Genomic DNA, 18,944 nt, shown 5'->3' on the forward strand with positions numbered 1-18,944 from the left:
TGGAGCACATTTTATATAAAATTAGGTTTGTTCGTGGAGTCACATGCTATATTACAAAACATTTGATAAGCACTCTTGGAGACACACAGACAGACACATGCACACACATACTTTCCCCACCCCAGAGAAGCAAATGAATTTGCCCCACTTTAGCTATATTGGTATAATCCAAAGTATGTCTTGAAGAACATTTTTATTCAAGATATTCTTAGAAAAAAGGGATGGAGTCATTAAATACCTTTAGGACACTGCATTATCCCCCACTCAGAATGTGGTAAGGTCTTGGAGTTTTGTAGTGAAGAAAACTACTTATCTGGTTAGTACAGAATTCTCTAAACTCATGGGAACTGAGTCTTTTCGTGTAACACTTCTTAATATCCAAAACTTAAAAAATGTTGTTTTACACATTTTGCCTTCTCGATTCATATGACTAACAAGCTTGATAATTATTCATTTGGGTGTTTTTGTTCATAAATGTACTCATTCAATAAATCATTGTTCCTGGAAATTAAGAATGAGCTGAGTAAAACTAACTGGCATTTAAAGGCTTGAACTTGAAGCCCTGACTCTAATACCAAATTTAGCCAAGCAGAAAATAGCCCAACCTTTGATTGTCTTCTGAGGAATATTTTTATACTTTTTTTTTTTTTTTAAGATTTTACTTATTTACTTGGGAGAGAGTGAGAGCGGTAGAGAGAGAGCAGCGGAGGGAGAGGGAGAAGCAGACTCCCCACTGAGCAAGGAGCCCGATTCAGGACTCGATCCCAGGACCCTGGGATCATGACCTGAGCCGAAGGCAGATACTTAACTCACCTGAGCCACTCAGGCACCCCCATACTTATTTTATATCAAATAGTAATAGTTAAGAAGTATATCACTTGACCATTGAAACTATCTGCTCCTCCATAAACAGGGCTTCACAAGCTTGCTTATCATACAGTTTTATGCTTTCAGTCACCTGATCTCAGGCATGAGTCATTGTTCAAGTCCATGGAGGAAAGTGACCTCTGGCCAGCACCGGGCTGACTGTTTTCAGGAAGCCTCCTTAGTGTCAGCCTAGGTCAGGTGCTCAGGTACTGTGGCTGGCTTGTTTACTGTTATATCCCCAAATACTTGTTGAATGAATAAATGAATTGGGCACCAAAATATTGAGTGCATCTTCTTTTTATCAGTGTCACTGACAAGAAAAGGGTGTTAGAGTCCCAAGAGGACTTACAGAGCCTTTGCTAAATGCACTTTTGAACGCTTTTATGCTCTTTTGGCTGAAGATTGAGCTTCAGTTTTCATACTGGAATTCTTTCTTTTCTTTCTTTCTTTCTTTTATTTATTTGCCAGAGAGAGAGAGAGCACAAGTAGGCAGAGCAGCAGGCAGAGGGAGAGGGAGAAGCAGATTCCCCATTGAGCAGGGAGCCCGATGCGGGACTTGATCCCAGGACCCTGGGATTATGACCCAAGCCGAAGACAGCCGCTTAACCGACTGAACCACCCAGGAGCCCCTGGAATTCCTTTTTAAAAGAATGTCAAAGGACCAAGAACCTGGGGAATACTGGAAAAATAAAAGTGAAGAGCATCAATATGAGATGCATTTCCAAAGCCACTAAAAACAAAACAAAACAAAAGCAAATAGTAGTTTGCAATCTTTTTTTTTTTTTTTTTAAGATTTTATTTATTTATTTGACAGAGAGAGACAGCGAGAGAGGGAACACAAGCAGGGGGAGTGGGGGAGGGAGAAGCAGGCTTCCTGCAGAGCAGGGAGCCCAATGTGGGGCTCGATCCCAGGACCCTGGGACCATGACCTGAGCCAAAGGCAGACGCTTAACAACTGAGCCACCCAGGTGCCGCAGTAGTTTGCAATCTTAAGTGAGCACTTAATATTTGTATTCTTACAAATCATTGAAATCATAGTTTAGTGTGTTTCAGGCTTGTATTTGTTGTTCCTTCAGCCTTCCATGGCCTGCCGCTTCTCCCCCAGAATCTCAGTTTCTCTGAGAGCACAAGTACCTCCCTTTAGCTTAGTGTGCAGAGAAGGGATGTGCCTCCCAGAAGTGCCGTGTGACTCTTGCCCAGTTGGTAGTACCTTCTCTTTATTATAAAGTAGCATTTTGATTTTAGATTTGTTTGTATCACTCAGTTAATAAAATGTTTGTCCGTAGGTGTCCTACGGTAGAATGTTAGTTTGCAGAGATTATATGTGTTGGAAACATTGCGCAGTGTTAATATCATGTGGCTCACTCCTGCTACTTGACGTTGCTCACGGGTTGAGGCTTTAAGAATGTATTAAGGCAAAACATGAGTAAATAAGATAGCTCTTAGGCCAGACAAAGCTGATGAATGTTGGATGAAAAGCATACCTGAGGTAAATGAAAAGTTTCTTCTTAGGCACTTTTCCCTTTTCTTGCAAATGCTCCTGAGCATTTTGGGTTTCATTTGCTTAAAGGTAAGAGAAGGATTGCCTTCACTTCTTCATCTCCGCAGTCCTTTGGTTAACTTTGCATCCTATCTATGTGTTTGTCTAGTTTATACATTTTGAACAATGGAGTTAAGGATAAAAGTTACTATCTTTAGTTTGTGGTAATTTTTTTGACAAGACACACATACACACCTTGAATCATTTTTATTTACAGTTTAAATATCAGTCATCCTGTTTTAGTTCCAGAAGTCCATGGCAGCGTCCTTACATATTCCATAATATATCAACAGGCACATGGAATTATGATAGAAAATGTGTCAAGTGTAAGGTCCTATAGTGTGTATTTAAAAATACCTTTGGTATCTAACATTCTCCACGTTTGCTGTAATAAATGAGAGGTTTTAGCAATGCCCTATATGGTAATATCAGATGTTAATGGCATTGATTACCTGTCAGGCAGTGGGAATTGATGGGGAAATGTCCACTGTAAAATTAAATAGCATTAGAAAAGACTGTACCATGCGTGGGGGGGGGGGGGCTCGGCTGGGCCTGGGAGACTTTGTCAGGGTATTACTGTGAGCTCCAGGTTTTTTCCCCCACGTGATTAAGGCAGGCCATCTGTTCTTTGTTAAATGTTTACAAAAACAGCTTTTCTCTAAAAGATTTAAGGAGATGTGGGTCTGGTAAACACTATAATATTTCTGAGCACCTTTTTCACCCTATTTCATATAGTACCCAAACATAATTCTGCTGCATATCAAACAGGATTAATATCTTTTTTGTGTTTAATCTTTATGTTTTTTCCTTCTTGTGGAAGATTAAAAATTTTAAGGGATACTAATTTATGGCTTTATTTATTACTGAAAGGAGCATCTAAAATCATTTGTATGCTAAAATGTGTAGATAAATTTTCAGTCTTTTTGTATTAGATCTTCTGTGCTTTTTCTAGTTCATAAATGTGTACCAGGTATTTCTCATGAGAAGCTGGCACTTTGTTACTGGGGTTAACATACAGATTAAAGCAAGGTACGCGTACCTGGGATTAATTCACCATTCTGAGCTTTAAGCTTTGTTTACTGGTAGACTTTTCTCTTTCCTTCCCTTTCCAGGAAATACTTTTTCTTCCATTTCCTGAAAAATAGTTTGTCCCAAATAAGTTTGATCTCTAAGTCTCTTAAAAAAAAAAAAAAAGATAACGGCTTTTTCCTTTTTATTTACATTCGGAATAATATGTAACAACTATAATATGTAACAAATGTAATAATATGTAACAACTTGACTTCAGCAGCTGAATTTTAATCACACAGTTAAATCAGACGCTGTTAATTCTCAGGTAATGGTAATGTGGACAGCACCTCGGTTAATGTTTATTGAGCGTGTGTGTGAGAGAGAAGTGCAGTAACTTTTTTCAGTGTTTGGCTTGCTGTGCTATTCCTGTGTGGAAACCTCATGTGGACTCCAATCTGTGTGCTCTTCCTTAGACTTCTGCTCTTGTTTCTTTCTCTTTCTGTATACCTTTAATCTTTTTCAGGTTCATCCTCTTTCAGTTATGACTAGGAAAGGAAAATAATGTATTTTAAGATTTTCTAATACCATTGGATTTTGAAAGAGACTTGGAAATCATCTAACCCAGACCCTTCATTTTGCAGATGAAGAAAATGAACCGTGGATGAGTGAAATGATTTTTCACTGATAATATAGCTAACGACAGGACCCAGACTAGAATTTGTGTCTCTTACCTCCTAATTCTGGGCTCTGTCTCTTGCACCAGTGCAGGTGGAGAATTGAATGTGGGTTTCTTTAGTGACCATAGTAAGGTTTAGTGGGGGAGAGTATGACCACTTTCTTTTCAGGCAGTGACGTCTTAAAATTTTTTTTGTGGGGGGGGGGGTCACTGAACACTTTGGAAATCAAATGAAACCCATGGAGCATTTCCCAGAAGGATGCCCATATGTAAGATTTCAGGAGAAGCACAGAGTCAGCAGAACACTGGTTTAGAAAACTTAGATTCAGATCAGAGCTCCATCTCCTGCTATGTGACCTTAGGTGATCATATAACATTCTCAGTCTTTACTTCCTTTCTGAAAGATGGGGGCAGATCACCACAGTTTTGTTGTGAGAGTCAGGTGAGCTAACTCCTGAAAGCACCCAACTCAGTACATGGCATGGAATAGATGCTTAGTTAGTTGTACTGGAATCTAATTTATGGTACCTTGCTGATGGTAAGCCATAGCTTCTGGGTTACTCTCGAGTCCTCTGCAGACCTGGACCTGGGCTCTCCTGCCTCCCCTCCCCATTTTGGAGGTGGTGTGGTCAGGAGGGTGGGCCTGTAACTCCTTGCGCACAGTACTGCATCCTCGAATGTCAGCGTCCATACCCAGCTCCTAATTAGGGCTGGTGTGGAGATTGAACAGTGTCAGGGGTGTAAGGTGCTTAGTACGTGCCTGGCACATAGTAAGATTGTTGGGTAAACACTAGCAGCCATTCTTGTTGCTGTTTCTGTTAGACTTTACTGTTAAGTGTCTGGAGTAGCAGATGAAAAAGGCAAAGAAGAAAAAAAAAAAACAACAAACCCAACCCCGAGTGACATTTGCAGATACAACATTTTAAAGTATTTCATTGAAATACAAAGAGGTTCATTCAATGTCATGATTTATAGTGGAGATGATACTCTACCCCTGTCCTGGTTTGCAGCGGACTCTGATTTCGGCTGACCAGTCAGCATCCCATCCTAATTGTTGGTATTCTCTACTGTATTGAGCCCATCTCTGGATGCACTCCTTGTGAATGTCAAAAATCTCCTGCAGGGCTTACCAGCTCAACTATTTGGATTTTCTGTTCCTCAGTGAAATGTGAAAATGTAAAACTTTAGTAACTTAACACAAACACTCTCTGCATTTCATATTAGTAAAAGAAATTTAATGAATCCGAAGTCACTAAGTTTGGATATGTGCTTTTCATGTGGCATTTTCATGTCATTTAAATCAGAAATGGCCTGCACTGTGTAAGATTTGTGCATGATACTTGGATTTCAAGATTTCACAGTACCTGAATTGTGCAGTACTCAGTACACTTGTTCTTGTTAAAAGTGGCTTAATTATATATCTTTAATTTGAGTTCTCATTCCTGCATGGGGAAAAGAATTCCATTTAAATTTGTTCTTTGGGTTTAGCTTCTGCCGCTGTTTTGTCATTCACCAAGTCCCACACATGTAGGGGCTGCTACGGAGTTGGACAGTGTCTTCAGCTGAATGAGAATTATTTTTCTTCCTGAACTGAAATTTTTACTGTATTGCTAAGTTACCCCCCCCTTTTTTTTTTTTTTACTGTTTATGTAAAAGCTGTCTTGTTTTTTGGATGAGAGAAAATGATAGATTTTTACAACTGTATAGTTGGTAAAATATTTGCTACTTTGAATGTAAAGTTTCAGAAGCATCAGCTACTAGCTTTCAGTTCCTTTCTTCAATACAAAGAATGATAAACTAATTTCAATTCCCATTTGTGTCTCTTAGCATTCTCCATCGGAGCCCTTTCTAGAGAAGCCAGGGCCAGATATGACTCAGGTTAGCGGGCCGAACGCCCAGCTAGTGAAGAGTGATGAGTACCTGCCGTCCGGAGATCAGCAGCCACAGCAGAAGAAGAAGAAGAAGAAAAACAACCACATTGTTGCAGAGGATCCCAGTAAAAGTTTTGGTAAAGATGACTTCCCTGGTGGGGTTGATAACCAAGAACTAAATAGGAACTCACTAGATGGGTCCCAAGAAGAGAAAAAGAAAAAGAAAAGGCCGAAGGTAAAAAAAGATCCGAAGGAACCGAAAGAACCCAAGGAGAAAAAAGAGCCCAAGGAACCCAAGACCCCGAAAGCCCCTAAGATTCCCAAAGAGCCAAAGGAAAAGAAAGCAAAAACTGCCACGCCAAAACCCAAATCCAGCAAAAAGTCAAGGTAGGCTGTGGGCAGAAACAACCACCAGCAAACACAGTATAGAAATGAGCAGGGCAGTGAGGGCCCTTGAGAAGGGGTGGGGCCCCGGGATGGGGGAGGGGCAACACTTTGATTTTTGCCATCGGGTTCCTTTCTCTGATACCCAAACTAAAAAGTTAAGAGTTTTATACATTTTGAAGTTTAGGACTCAATTACCATGAACCGTTTATTTGGATGGTACATTTTAGACTTCACTGGGTAAAAATTCTTTGTTATTTTAAAATCATTTGCTTGTATTTTTGTGAAAGTTCATCATTGACCAAATAGAACCAAATTACCAGCTTAATTATTTGTAAGCCTAGACCAGCAACCTCATTTTCAATGACAATGCAAAACAGGGAAAGAAGGATTACAGAAGCAAGATAGGTCACTATATTTCACTAAGCGTTTCAGCCCTGTTTCCCAGAAGTTGAAACAGGAGCATTAATTCTCTCCACTTGGCGGAGTAAGCCTTCCAGGGGCAGGGTTGAAATGCTAGTGGGCAACGTGGGAGAAATCAAATAGCAGTTATCCATTAGATATGCATGCAAGAATAACATGCGCTTTAGCTTCTAGGAAATACCCTCCTCTACTCCATACTTCCCTCTGTACTTCCCCTACCAACTCTGACCCCCCAGAAGGCATATTTACTCAGTGAGAAAAGCTGAGAGAAGACATTGAAGACTAATTTTTTTCATTTGTACTGAACATTTCTTACAACCGTTCTGAACCAATTCCAAACATCTGAATCTATTTTTCAGAATATGGCTCATGTTAGAAAATATAGTTTCCAGATGGAAATATGGTCAGACTTGGTTATCTGAACCTGTTTGCAAACTTCATTAGAAAACACACTCCCCCCTCCGACCCCCACGTGCATATGTATACACACATGTGTGCACACATGCACCCTCAGGTCTGCGACGGACATGCTTGATGAGAACTTTCTGAGCTCGCTGGCCTGTAAACCTTTGACTGGTAGGTTTTCCTGTGTGTGCATGCACGGATGCAGAGCCGAGATGATTTCTGTGACTACAGAGATGTCCCAGCAAAGGAAAAGAGCAAAGTGGGATTTTCCACTTCTGCTAAAAATATCTATACAAGCCCAAATACGTTATTCTGTAGTGTTTTGAGACTTTGTATCATAGTCATTTAAACATTTTTGTCGTCGGTATTTTTTATGGTGCCGAGATAACGGAATTCTATTCAATAATTCAATCTTACAGGTAACTTAATATTGGCATTTACTTAGGAACCTTCTTTGATGCCTCAGTATGTGGTTTCTTAATTGAAAACCATTATTTTTTTTCCCATATGAACACTCTTCTAAACCCACAACCCATTATAAATTTTGTTTTCATTTACTTAAGAAATATTAAGTACTTATTCTTTGTAGGTACTGTGTTAAGTGTTAGGATGTAGTGAGCAAGGAGGATATTGTTAGAATTTCAGTATGACTTATCAGGGTTTTTTAAGAAATATAATTGCCTAAAAGCTAAGTGTTGTGCTTTTGATAGGAGGAAACATGTGCTTATTTTTCCCAAGGAGAAATTGCAGCAAAATTTTAAAAGAGTGTATTATTATGATTTTAAAACTTGAAATGTAAGAGCCTGTGTTCTAAAGAAGCTTCCTAGAACTCAGAAAATATATCACCAACACTAGCTTTAGCCTCAAGGTCTGTCATTACTTTGTATCTTTAATTTTTTTTTTTTTAAAGATTTTTATTTATTTATTTGACAGAGAGAGACACAGTGAGAGAAGGAACACAAGCGGGGAGAGTGGGAGAGGGAGAAGCAGGCTCCCTGCCGATCAGGGAGCCCGATGCGGGGCTCGATCCCATGACCCTGGGATCATGACCTAAGCTGAAGGCAGACGCTTAACGACTGAGCCACCCAGGCGCCCCTGTATCTTTAATTTTTTGAATCTAGCACCTAATGATAATCATTGGTTAAAAAAAGAAAAGACTGGGGCGCCTGGGTGGCTCAGTTGGTTAAGCAACTGCCTTCGGCTCAGGTCATGATCCTGGAGTCCCGGGATCGAGTCCCGCATCGGACTCCCTGCTCAGCGGGGAGTCTGCTTCTCCCTCTGATCCTCCCCCTCTCATGCTCTGTCTCCCATTCTCTCTCTCAGATAAATTAAAAAAAAAAAAAAAAGACTAACTGTGTCTTGGTGTTGTCACAAATTTCCAAGTATATTACCTTCAGGTTCTGAGTCTGCATTGACCTAGTCCTGTCTTTAAAAACATACTTTTAGCTTACCCTTATCTCTTGTGGGATGCTTTAGGGCAGATATTAAAATGCTGTATTTAACAGTGAAACTTGTTGAAATTTTCCCAACAACTGTAAACAAGTATTGGGAACTTGGGGCATCAGATCCAGTCAATTCTGGGCACCCGTGCTGCCATGGTCCAGAGAGGGGCCCTGTGTTTACCCACGAGAGAAAATTCCAGTGCATGCTCTCAGCTGCTCATCCTCAAGTTTGCGTTGTCTGTGCAGAGTAAATTCTTGGCATTGCTGAATCCGAGTAGTGGCCTTACATTAGAGTCACATGTTTTTGATAGGAGAGAGGGCATGTGATTATTTTCTCCCAAGAGGAGTGTTGGGTACTTTACCCCTTCTCTGTTGCTTTAGACTAATAGTTTCAGTGGATGCCTCCTTGAGGTGATAGTTGCTAATTCCCAGGTGGTGTGCAGGTAATTGAATGGAACATTTCTGGTGAGCATGGGGATGTGCATGCAGAACAGGGGCTGACATAACGGGGCCCAGAAACCTGGGCCACGCCGAGGGGTGCTGGGAGTGTCTGGAGTACCTCTCTTGGCCCTGGTGACTTGACCGCTTGTCAGGCCACCTGCTGAGTCATGACAGAGTGTGGTGAAGACGTTCCTGGGGAGCTTTCCTGTCGTTGATGGTCAGATGGGAGTAGCTGTCCAAGAAAATGGTAATTGAATAGAGATTTTCAGTAAATTAACAAACCAACCCACTATTTTGTTGAGCCACAGTTTCTACTGGCCAGATGAATTGAGTATGTCAAGTTGTGGTCTTTTGTTCTGCTGAATCTAGGAAGGAAATCGCATCCCTGAAGCACAGATAAGTAGAATGCATACAACTACATGTAAATTCTGAATAGCATAGCAGAATAATTATGTAAATTGAATATGCAGTGATGAAGGTAATAGGGGGTTTGGGTTATGTTAGCACTGGCGTTGAATTGCCAGAGCAGTTTGCTTTTAAGCACTGGAATACAGCAGTGGCAATTTTGTTTTGCAAAATGTTATGTGATACCAGTTATTTCCATCCTTGAATAAGTTAACTTGATGAATTTGTTTATACAGAAAATAATTTTCCTACAGAGGGCTGAAATAGAAGGGAATAAACAGAATTGAAATGAAAAATTTAGTGCAGAACTACTCACATCTTTCCTGTTCAGCCCCGCATGCCAGGTCGTTGGTGACACCCCGCACACGAATGCGCTGCCCCCCTGAGTGGGCGGTGACGGAAGTGGCCCCTGTGGCCTGCCCGGCCCTGCGTTACGTCTGTGGTGGGCGGAGGGCTCGTTTTGCATCATTCACACACACTCAGTACTAAAGGACATTTAGAAAGGGTGGCTGTCATCAGGGGGCTGATTGTGTACGCCTAGGGATGTCCGGACGTCTCACCACCTGCCATTCTGCTGCATTCCCAAAAGTGGCTGAGGCTTGAATCTGTGGCCATTCCACAAGAACTGGCTCTTTGGGCAACCAGAATATAATGGTACTGTCTTGCCTGTGCAGGAGGACTCAGAAAATCTGCCCAGAAGCTGTGGCATAGAATGGGAGGGAAACAGAAAAAGGTATTCAGCCTTTCAGGAAAAGACATTTAAAATCTAAAAATGAGAAAAATGGGCCGCATTCCACTTTTCTATTAGAAATGTATCTTTCTTCTTTCCCTTTTATGTTAAATATGTATTTTTCTACCCATTTTTTCCTAGTGCTCTCCCCAGGTGTCCTTATAGCCTTCAAATATTGGCAGTAAATACTGAAAATAAAAGCTAAGACATTGTGGGCTGGAGGGGATGCCATTTTGCATATGGAAGGATTCAAGGAGCTGAAATAGGAGGATTTGCATTCTTCTCTTCAATGCGTTTTCTGTTGTGTATGCACGGGCCTTGTGAAATGAGAGAGAATTTGGAGGAAGCGCTTCCTTTGAATGACTCTTGAAGGATTTAGTGGTCCATTTAGCTATATAAAGATTCTTTGAATGGACATAAAGAAGGGAACTTGGCCAAAGACTGTGACTTGACTAACGAAGCGCCAGTTAAATGGAGCCGTGGAGATTTGCTTCTGGTGCAGCTTCCTTGCTGTCTTCCACCTCCAACATTAAAGTTACTAGGAGACTAAAATGCTATTTCTCAGTGAAGAGTGGTGAAATATTTTATTTAAAAGTGGACAGTAAACATACTGCTCTTGTTTTTTAAAAACGCAAAGTACCAAAAACACGTAAGGCATATTTTTTTGCAAACCACTCTGTCATTATCATTAATATTTATGTGGCAACTTTCTTCTGAGGAACTTTGCTTTTCAGATTTTTTTTTTCCCTCAGTTATGATCTAAGAAAGTAGCAGCATTTTACCTGAGGAATATTTTTATTCAGCCAACGAGCCCAACGGTGGTATATTTTGGTAACCTAATACATAGTTTATATAGTGTGCTCTTATACATGTACAATTTCTCAGCAGAGATGAGACACAAAAGCAAACCATCAAACTAGTTTTACTTAATAAGTACAGAAAACCTGGAGAGTCAGATACCTCTCCATCAGTTACATAGGTGGTAAGTTAAACCCACAGCTTTTCTTCTGTTTTCTTGTTCCTTCTTTTACATCCTGTGATTTAGTTTTGACTCATGGCATTGGGTAATTGGAGATTTTGCATTAAGTATTTTGGACAGTATGCCTGCAGAAAAGGCTGCAGATTTTTTTAACGAATAGTCACAAGACGGACTTCTGAGCCCTTTCAGTATTGGAGAGGAACAGGGAGAGAAAGTGCCTGTGGGCGGGCATTGTGCCTCTCCTCCTGCTGGCCTGCCCTGCCAGGTCTCTGGTTCATTAAATCCAAGCTCCAGGTCAGGGATGGGACCAGGGAGGTGCTGCCTACCCTGGTGGTCTGAACGGTTATCTTCTCTTTGAAAGGGGGCCATTGGGTCTTTTTGTTGTTGTTGTTAAGATTCATTTATTCATTGGAGAGTGAGAGCACGCCAACGGGGAGGGGCAGAGGGAGAGGGAGAGGATCTTAAGCAGACTCCCCGCTGAGCAGGGAGCCCCCATCTCAGGACTCCATCCCAGGACCCCCAGATCGTGACCTGAGCCAAGATCAAGAGTCAGATGCCTAACCGACTGAGCCACCCAGGCGCCCCACCATTGGGTCTTTTTAACCCCAAATCCTTTTTTCCTTCAGGATGACCATCTCAAAGTCTTTGTGTTGCCGGTGACAGGCCGCATTACCACCCTTCCTTTATCCAGGTTGTCTTCAATCAGCTGAATGAGCAGCGAGGGAGTAGCCGTCAGCCACTTTTTAGTACAGACTGTGCTAGCTTTAGCAGCATGTGGTTTGGTTCATAGTCCTTGGGAGAAGAGAATGCCCAATGCTACTGACCCTTAAAAAGTAGGTTCTGCTAACTCCTGCTCTGTGCTCGAGGCGGGAACAGGCCACACTGGGCCCTGCTAAAGTTTGTTTCTGCCTGTCCAGGGAGCTGCAGTGGTCTTGAAAGTGGTGGCCTGCAGCCACTTTGGTGTCTGTCAGAGAGAGTGGCATAGACCCCGCCTCCAGCTCTCACTGCACCCCGCACACGGACGGTGGGGGGGGAGGGGGCTGTGGGTGGCAGTGGGATGTTAAAGGGGGGTCATTCTGGAGACACGTTCCTTTGAAGGCTTTTGTAAGTGGAATTTTAGGGCAGAACACATGTTGCCATTGTAGAGGTGGTGGTGATGTTAGAATTGGAAGATAAAGAGGGGCGCCTGGGTGGCTCAGTCATTAAGCGTCTGCCTTCGGCTCAGGTCATGGTCCCAGGGTCCTGGGATCGAGCCCCACATTGGGCTCCCTGCTCCGTGGGAAGCCTGCTTCTCCCTCTCCCACGCCCCTTGCTTGTGTTCCGTCTCTCACTGTGTCTCTCTCTGTCAAATAAATAAAATCTTAAAAAAAAAAAAAAAAAAGAATTGGAAGATAAAGAGCAGAAGGAGTCCTAGGCTGATTTTTTAAAATGATTATTAAAAATGTCTATATATGAAAATGTTTTTGAAAAGTAGGAAAATAAATACAAATGCAAAATTTGTCACGTGATATACAAAGATCTTTCTGCTGGTTGTCTTCTGCCCAGGTAAGGGCCCCTTCAAGTCTGGGTGCTGTGCAAAGCCACCCTGAGAGCGTCATTGGGCATCTGAAACACCAGCCCTCCCTGCAGCTTCTCAGACAAGTCTGTGTGGCCTAGCTTTAAAATGTTAACTAGGGGGGCGCCTGGGGGGCTCAGTCGGTGAAGCGGCTGCCTCCGGCTCAGGTCATGGTCTCAGGGTCCTGGGATCGAGCCGCATCAGTCTCCCTGCTCAGTGGGGAGTCTGCTTCTCCCTCTTCCTCTGCCTCCCTCCCCCTCTTCAAATACATTTTTAAAAAATTTTAAAAAATGTTGGGGCGCCTGGGTGGCTCAGTCGTTAAGCGTCTGCCTTCGGCTCAGGTCATGATCCCAGGGTCCTGGGATCGAGCCCTGCATCGGGCTCCCTGCTCGGCGGGAAGCCTGCTTCTCCCTCTCCCACTCCCCCTGCTTGTGTTCCCTCTCTCGCTGTCTTTCTCTCTGTCAAATAAATAAATAAAATATTAAAAAAAAAAAAATTTAAAAAAATGTTAACTAGGGAAATAGTGTGAATTAAGAAAAAAGACACCATTCTTCTTTATTTTGATGTTTGAGAGATAACACCCTTGAACTTCCATTAGAATACTAATTGTATATGTAGCCCTGATATCTGTATGGACAGTATAATGTCATGGTCCTTTGGCTTCTCCTGTTAGAGTGGGTGGTAATATTTTCTCCTTGTGGGTTTTACCATTCGCTCTGCCTAATTCTCTACCTGCCTGTAGCACCTGATTAAAGTGTGGATGAGCAGCATGTCTCGTTTGTTGTATTGGCCATGCTGGCAGGTTGGAGAAGATCATTATGAATCTCTGGAGTGGGGTTCTAACTGCCAGAGTTAGCCCAGTGTCCCCCTTCGGGGGTAATGGGAATGCTGTGCCTAAAAATAAGAGTGGCATCTGAGAATTGGGCACGAGCAGCCACATCTCTGCCCTACTGTTTGGCATTTGGGAGAACATGCTATAGGAAAAGGGTGTACTTTTTGCATTCGTTTTGTAATGTCTGATTTATTCAATTCTTTTTTTTTTTTTTAAAGATTTTATTTATTCATTTGAGACACAGAGATACAGAGAGAGAGAGCAGGGAGAGAGGCAGAGGGAGAGGAAGAAGCAGGCTCCCTGCTGAGCCAGGACCCTGATGCGGGGCTCGATCCCAGGACCCTGGGGTCATGACCTGAGCCAAAGGCAGACGCTTCACCATCTGAGCCACCCGGGCGCCCCTGGTTTATTCAGTTCTTTATGTTGCAGTGCCAGGTGGTGCCATATAGCCAAAGTGGCCAGTGTTCATGTTGAGCTTCTGTGATGAGATGACGTATTAGCTGACTAGAGTTCTTTTCCATGTTACTGGCAGATCTTAATTCAATCCATAAAACTCAGTAACCCTTAGATTTTCAATGATAATTCTTGACTGCATGATGAGTCTCCCCCACCCCGAATATATTTAATATATTAAAAATGGATTTGGCTCGTTCAAGAGGCTTTCTATTCTACATTCCCTCCCTCCCTCTCTCCCTCCTTCCTTCCTCCCTCCCTCCCTCCCTCCCTTCCTCCCCTCCTTTCCTTCCTTCCTTCCTCCTCCTTTAAATAAAGGGCAGCAACCCTGTAGCTGGCCTCAGGACGGGGTTCTGATGTTACTGGAAGGCTACCCAGAGATGGCCCAGGTAACAGAAGACATTCACTAGGACAGGTCCCCGAGGCCTGAAGGGCACGCCAAAAGGCCAGGCGTGCACTGGACTCTTAGGGAGATCTCTATGAGGAGGTTAGATGCCTTCAGGCCAGGTCCAGGACTCAGAGGAGGGCCCTGGAACCAGACGGGTGTGGCTCCCGTCTTAGCAGTGCCACTTCCCAGGCTGAGTGTGTCGCCTGTCTGACCCTCAGTTTCTTCATCCTTGGAAAGTTTGATTGTAAAATGTAAAGGTGAGGCATGTTGAGTTGAAATATACTCTATCTTTTCTAACTTTCTTTGTTCTTTCCTAAAAATTTAGCATAGTAAATGTACTTAAGGAGTACCTGATGCTAGAAGAGCTATTTAAGGTAACAATTTAGATTAAATTAAATGTCTTAGAGGTGTTCCATCCAGTAACTTTCAGAGAACTTAAAAAAAAAAAGCCTATTAATTTGTCATTGAAATCCTATGTTTGTTGTTCAGAAATAAAATAGAATCCCCTCCCCTTCTCTCTTTCTCTTCTCAACTCTTCTTTCCCTTTTTCAGGCAGAAGAGTGGGGTGAAGAATTTATGGGTGGAGTTGAGCTGGGGTGGCAAGGCATCCACTTGGCCGGTGGCTCAGCACCTGCAGGCTGACTGGCCGGGGGCCCGAGGGTGGGGGTGGGGGGCAGGTCAAGGCCCTTGCTCCCATCCCACCCGGGTGCTGTCTGCCCCAGGTCGTCCTGTGGAGCATATCTGGCGTTGCGGCAGTCTCCCGAGTGCTCCCGGGCCTTGGCCTTCACCTTCACCTCGGCGGCTCTGACCGCCTTCGTGGGAAGGAGTTGGTGGGCCTTTATGTTTACTGTCTGCGGCGCAGTTTGTCTCTTTCATCATTAGCTTTTTCTGTTTGTTCTGCGTTTTATTCCATTCTAGTTTAGCCATTGCATAAATTTTAGTCTAAGGACTTTATTTAAAATTTTTATTTTGTTTCGTTGGGTTAATTTTACTTGATGATGTATCACATTTTATGTTGCCTTAATTGACACTTTGAGCTCTTAGTACTTTATATTGTCTCTTTTTTCTTTTGCTTCTTTCTCTTTTAAGTTTCTTTTTCATGGTTTAAAAACTTAGAGGAAAATCCTATACTCAAGTTGAGAGGCTTGATGCTTTTCTTTCCACCACCATTGGGCCCTTGACCCTCACAGCTTATTACAGTTTTCATTATGGCAGCCTGGATCTTTTAGAATTGCAGTACACCACAAACGTCCTGTGCCAGGAACGTCTCTCTCACTTCCATCCATTAATTTTGATTCTTTATTAAAAAACCTTTTGGGCATATAAAATACAAGGATATCTTTCAATACCTTTTACTCCTCTTCTAAAAGATGATAGTATGACATTTTGGCTTGAGTCCCTGCACACAAATCTGATTAACGTTCACGACCTAAGCCTCAAGGTTGATTTTCCCCAGTATGAGGAGAATGTTCACTAGCTTATCCCATCTGAAGTGTCTGTCTGATTGAGGACTCCCTCCCATTGTCCAGACCTTCACTAACCATATTCTCATCACATGTGGTTCATTTTCAAACTGCTTTTCTTCTTTTGAGGACTTAGATCCTTAGGCTGATGCTAATCCTTTAACTGCATTCTGTTTTGCAGTAAGTCAGGGTAGCTAGCTGGATTTATAGTAAGTTCTGGCCCTTGGCTTGTTTAAAAACCTTGTACTCATTCTCACCAAAAAGAATTAGTTATCTCTGTGCTGTGTCTTAGGTGGAATGAGTTCATGCCACCCCATTTTAAGTCCTGCCATGTAACCCTTCATTGTAGACCCTTACAGTCAGAAGCTGACTACGAACCATTCCGTAAAGGGTATGGAATGTCCTCAGCACGTCCCTCCATATGACATGTATTCTCTGAGGACAAAGTTTGGGTTCTCAGAGTTCTCATCAAGATGGCCTGTGCTTTGACCACACTGGGAGCAATTATAGCACTTTAGAGCCTGGTCTAGGAGTGGTGACCGAAATGTCACTAAGCTATGGACCCTGAGCGTGTCCAGCTGCCCACCTGTGTGACCCTGCTCTCATGATAAAATGTGAAATGGAAATCGAGCTGGTGAAGGGACAGCGGCCCTTCAAACTGCTAGCACCATCCCCAGAAAAATGTGCTGCTTCCAAGGTTGTAAGGGCTTGTCTCACTTCAGGAGTGGGTGGCTCTGTATCTCGGTCACACCAGCAATGATGGGAGATAAGGCTGAGGAAATGAAAGAACTTGAGGAGGAGGGAGGGGAAGTATAGCGATGTACTGGTTTTGAAAACTTGCTAAGTCTCCTTCTATTTCGTTAGCATGTTAGTCCTATTTTACTGAGCTTCATAGGTCTTTCATCATAAAGATAGAATCTCTGTGGGGTTTTCTTAAATGAGTTAATGAGAAAAGCCCTTTAGAGTAGCGCCTGGCACATCATAAGGGCTGTATATGTGTGTGTTGTCATCGTCGCTGTTACTTGGGCTCTTTAGTTAAATCGATCTGTTAAAATTGATAAGGATCATACCTGACCAGGCACCAGGAAAACAAAGATAAATAAGACCTACTTCTTCCTCTTTTCTGAGCTTCAGAGATGGTTGGAGAAAGACATAGACTCACACACACACTCAGGTACACACACAGCTTTGGTTTGGGTTCATTGCGGGAGTGCAACCCCCATATTGTGTGTATTTTAAATATCCCTTGTGTGGGGTCCACCGGGTGACATGTAGGTGGAGTGATCCAGAAAAGGCTTCTCCAAATGAGTGATGGCAGTAGATGGAGCGGGGAGGGAAATGGAGGTGGAAGAGATAGGTGGACCTGCTAGGGAGTAGTTCTGCGTGTCTGCAGCATAAAGGGTGGGTGGAGGGTTTGGGGTGTGAGAAAAGTAGACAAATACTGTTGCCAGTTGCAAAAGTTGCAGAAGGCCTTATATGCCAATGCAGACTCTCAGGCGTTATTGCACACGGGATTGGACTTCAAGCCGAAGGGTGCTGTCAGCTTTACACTTCAGCTGGTCACCGTGGTGACTTGTGCAGGGTGGGTTGGGTTGGTTTGGGTTTGGGTTTGGGTTTTGGTGGCAGCGCCATATCCCTGAACTAGGAAACGTGGGAGGCAGAGCAGGTTCAGGAGAGGAGTGGGGGCAGACATGATGTCTCCAGGGCAGAGGCCATTTAGGGCCGCAGTGAGAAAGCGTTCCCCGCACGGCCCCGGTCTTCCTTGTGGTCCTCGCCGGCAGGTCACCGCGCGGGGGCCAGCATCGCCCGCTCCCATGAGCAGCCATCACGGCAGCTGTTGGAGGTTCTGTGTCTGCGCCGGGCTGCTCGGCGGCCTCATTCTCAACATTGGAGTGTCAGCTTAAGGGAGGTTTCTTATTAGTAACATTCTCTTACCCCCAACGGGAAGAGCTGCCCTGTTTGTGCCTTCCAGCTTTCCAAGTTGTAATTTGGGAGAGGACTGTTTGTATGGCTGTGTTTTGGCTCTGACATTAGAAAAGACTAGCTTTGAACCAGAGAGGTTTAAATCATGCCGATGGAGGTGGATTTTCCCCAGCAGCCTCACAGTGGGTCACCCTGCCTGTGGGTCCCGAGGGTGACGAGGCGGCGGGGGGACGAAGGGGGGCTGTGACGGCTGAGGTGGGAGATGACACCTGCCTGGACTAGCGCAGTGGTCCTGGGCTTGGAGAGGAGTGGCCTTTGGGATTGTGGGCTGGTTTGTTCTTCCAGCTTGTGTCGGGGACTATGGATAAAGGACCTTCCTTCTCCTCGTGTTGCTTAGAGGAAATGATCTGTGGTGAAGTGGGGTTCTGTCTGAGTCTGCGGTTGATTCAGCCCGTGCGGGTCTGAGCCATGCCAGAGGATTTGTTCCCAGCTGTTTGTCTTCCAGATGTGCATCCATACTGGCCGTTTGTGTCAGACATGCCAAAGCCTTCATCCACTATCTCACTTAAACCTCCTAACGAATCTTGGAGGAAGATAGAAATTACTAACCTCATTTTACAGACGAGGAAATGGAGTGGCTTGTCCAGGGTCCCAGACAGACAAGGTTCTACGTGACAGTCGGAACTTGAACTAAGGTGTGTCTGACCCACATAGTGCTCTAACCCACCATTCTGTATTACACCTCATTGGTTAAAAATTCTGACTTTGGTGCTTTTTGGGGGGCAAAGCAGTTTTCATATAACACTTAGTTGAATATCCAAACGAGCTTGTTGCAAAAACAGTAGCAAAGGCAATTTAATAATTAAAGTAACTTCGTCTTGTCCTTGATTGCATCATGTCTTCGGGCAGACACCGAGGATCTTGTAGCTTTTTTGACTTCTTGGCGTGTTTTTGATTTGTATATTGGTGTCATGAGAAGATGTCAGCATGGAAATGCTTGGCTGTCTCTGAGAGGCGCTAACTCTAATGAGTTCAGAAATCTTTCAGGAATCAGATCTGGGATGAGTGCTTCCCTTGGCCACAGGCTTTTTTCCCCTAAACATTTGGAGAGGTCTTGTCTGACTTTTAGCAGCCTTGGAGGTTCTACATAGTTCAT

The 18,944-nt window shown here is 43.4% G+C and overlaps 1 protein-coding gene across 5 annotated transcripts in view; it reads left to right on the top strand.

The window, feature by feature from the left end:
• CHD7 (chromodomain helicase DNA binding protein 7) overlaps positions 1–18,944 on the top strand; it is a 185,695-nt gene that overhangs the window by 95,948 nt on the left and 70,803 nt on the right. For all 5 annotated transcript variants that reach the window (XM_032421834.1, XM_032421838.1, XM_032421837.1 and 2 more), the window contains exon 3: positions 5,922–6,352. In XM_032421834.1, the coding sequence (XP_032277725.1) occupies positions 5,922–6,352 (431 nt within the window). The remainder of the gene's footprint in view (positions 1–5,921; positions 6,353–18,944) is intronic.

This window comes from Phoca vitulina, unplaced genomic scaffold (genome assembly GCF_004348235.1).
Source record: "Phoca vitulina isolate PV1807 unplaced genomic scaffold, GSC_HSeal_1.0 scaffold25, whole genome shotgun sequence".
In the NCBI taxonomy this organism is placed as follows: Eukaryota; Metazoa; Chordata; class Mammalia; order Carnivora; family Phocidae; genus Phoca; species Phoca vitulina.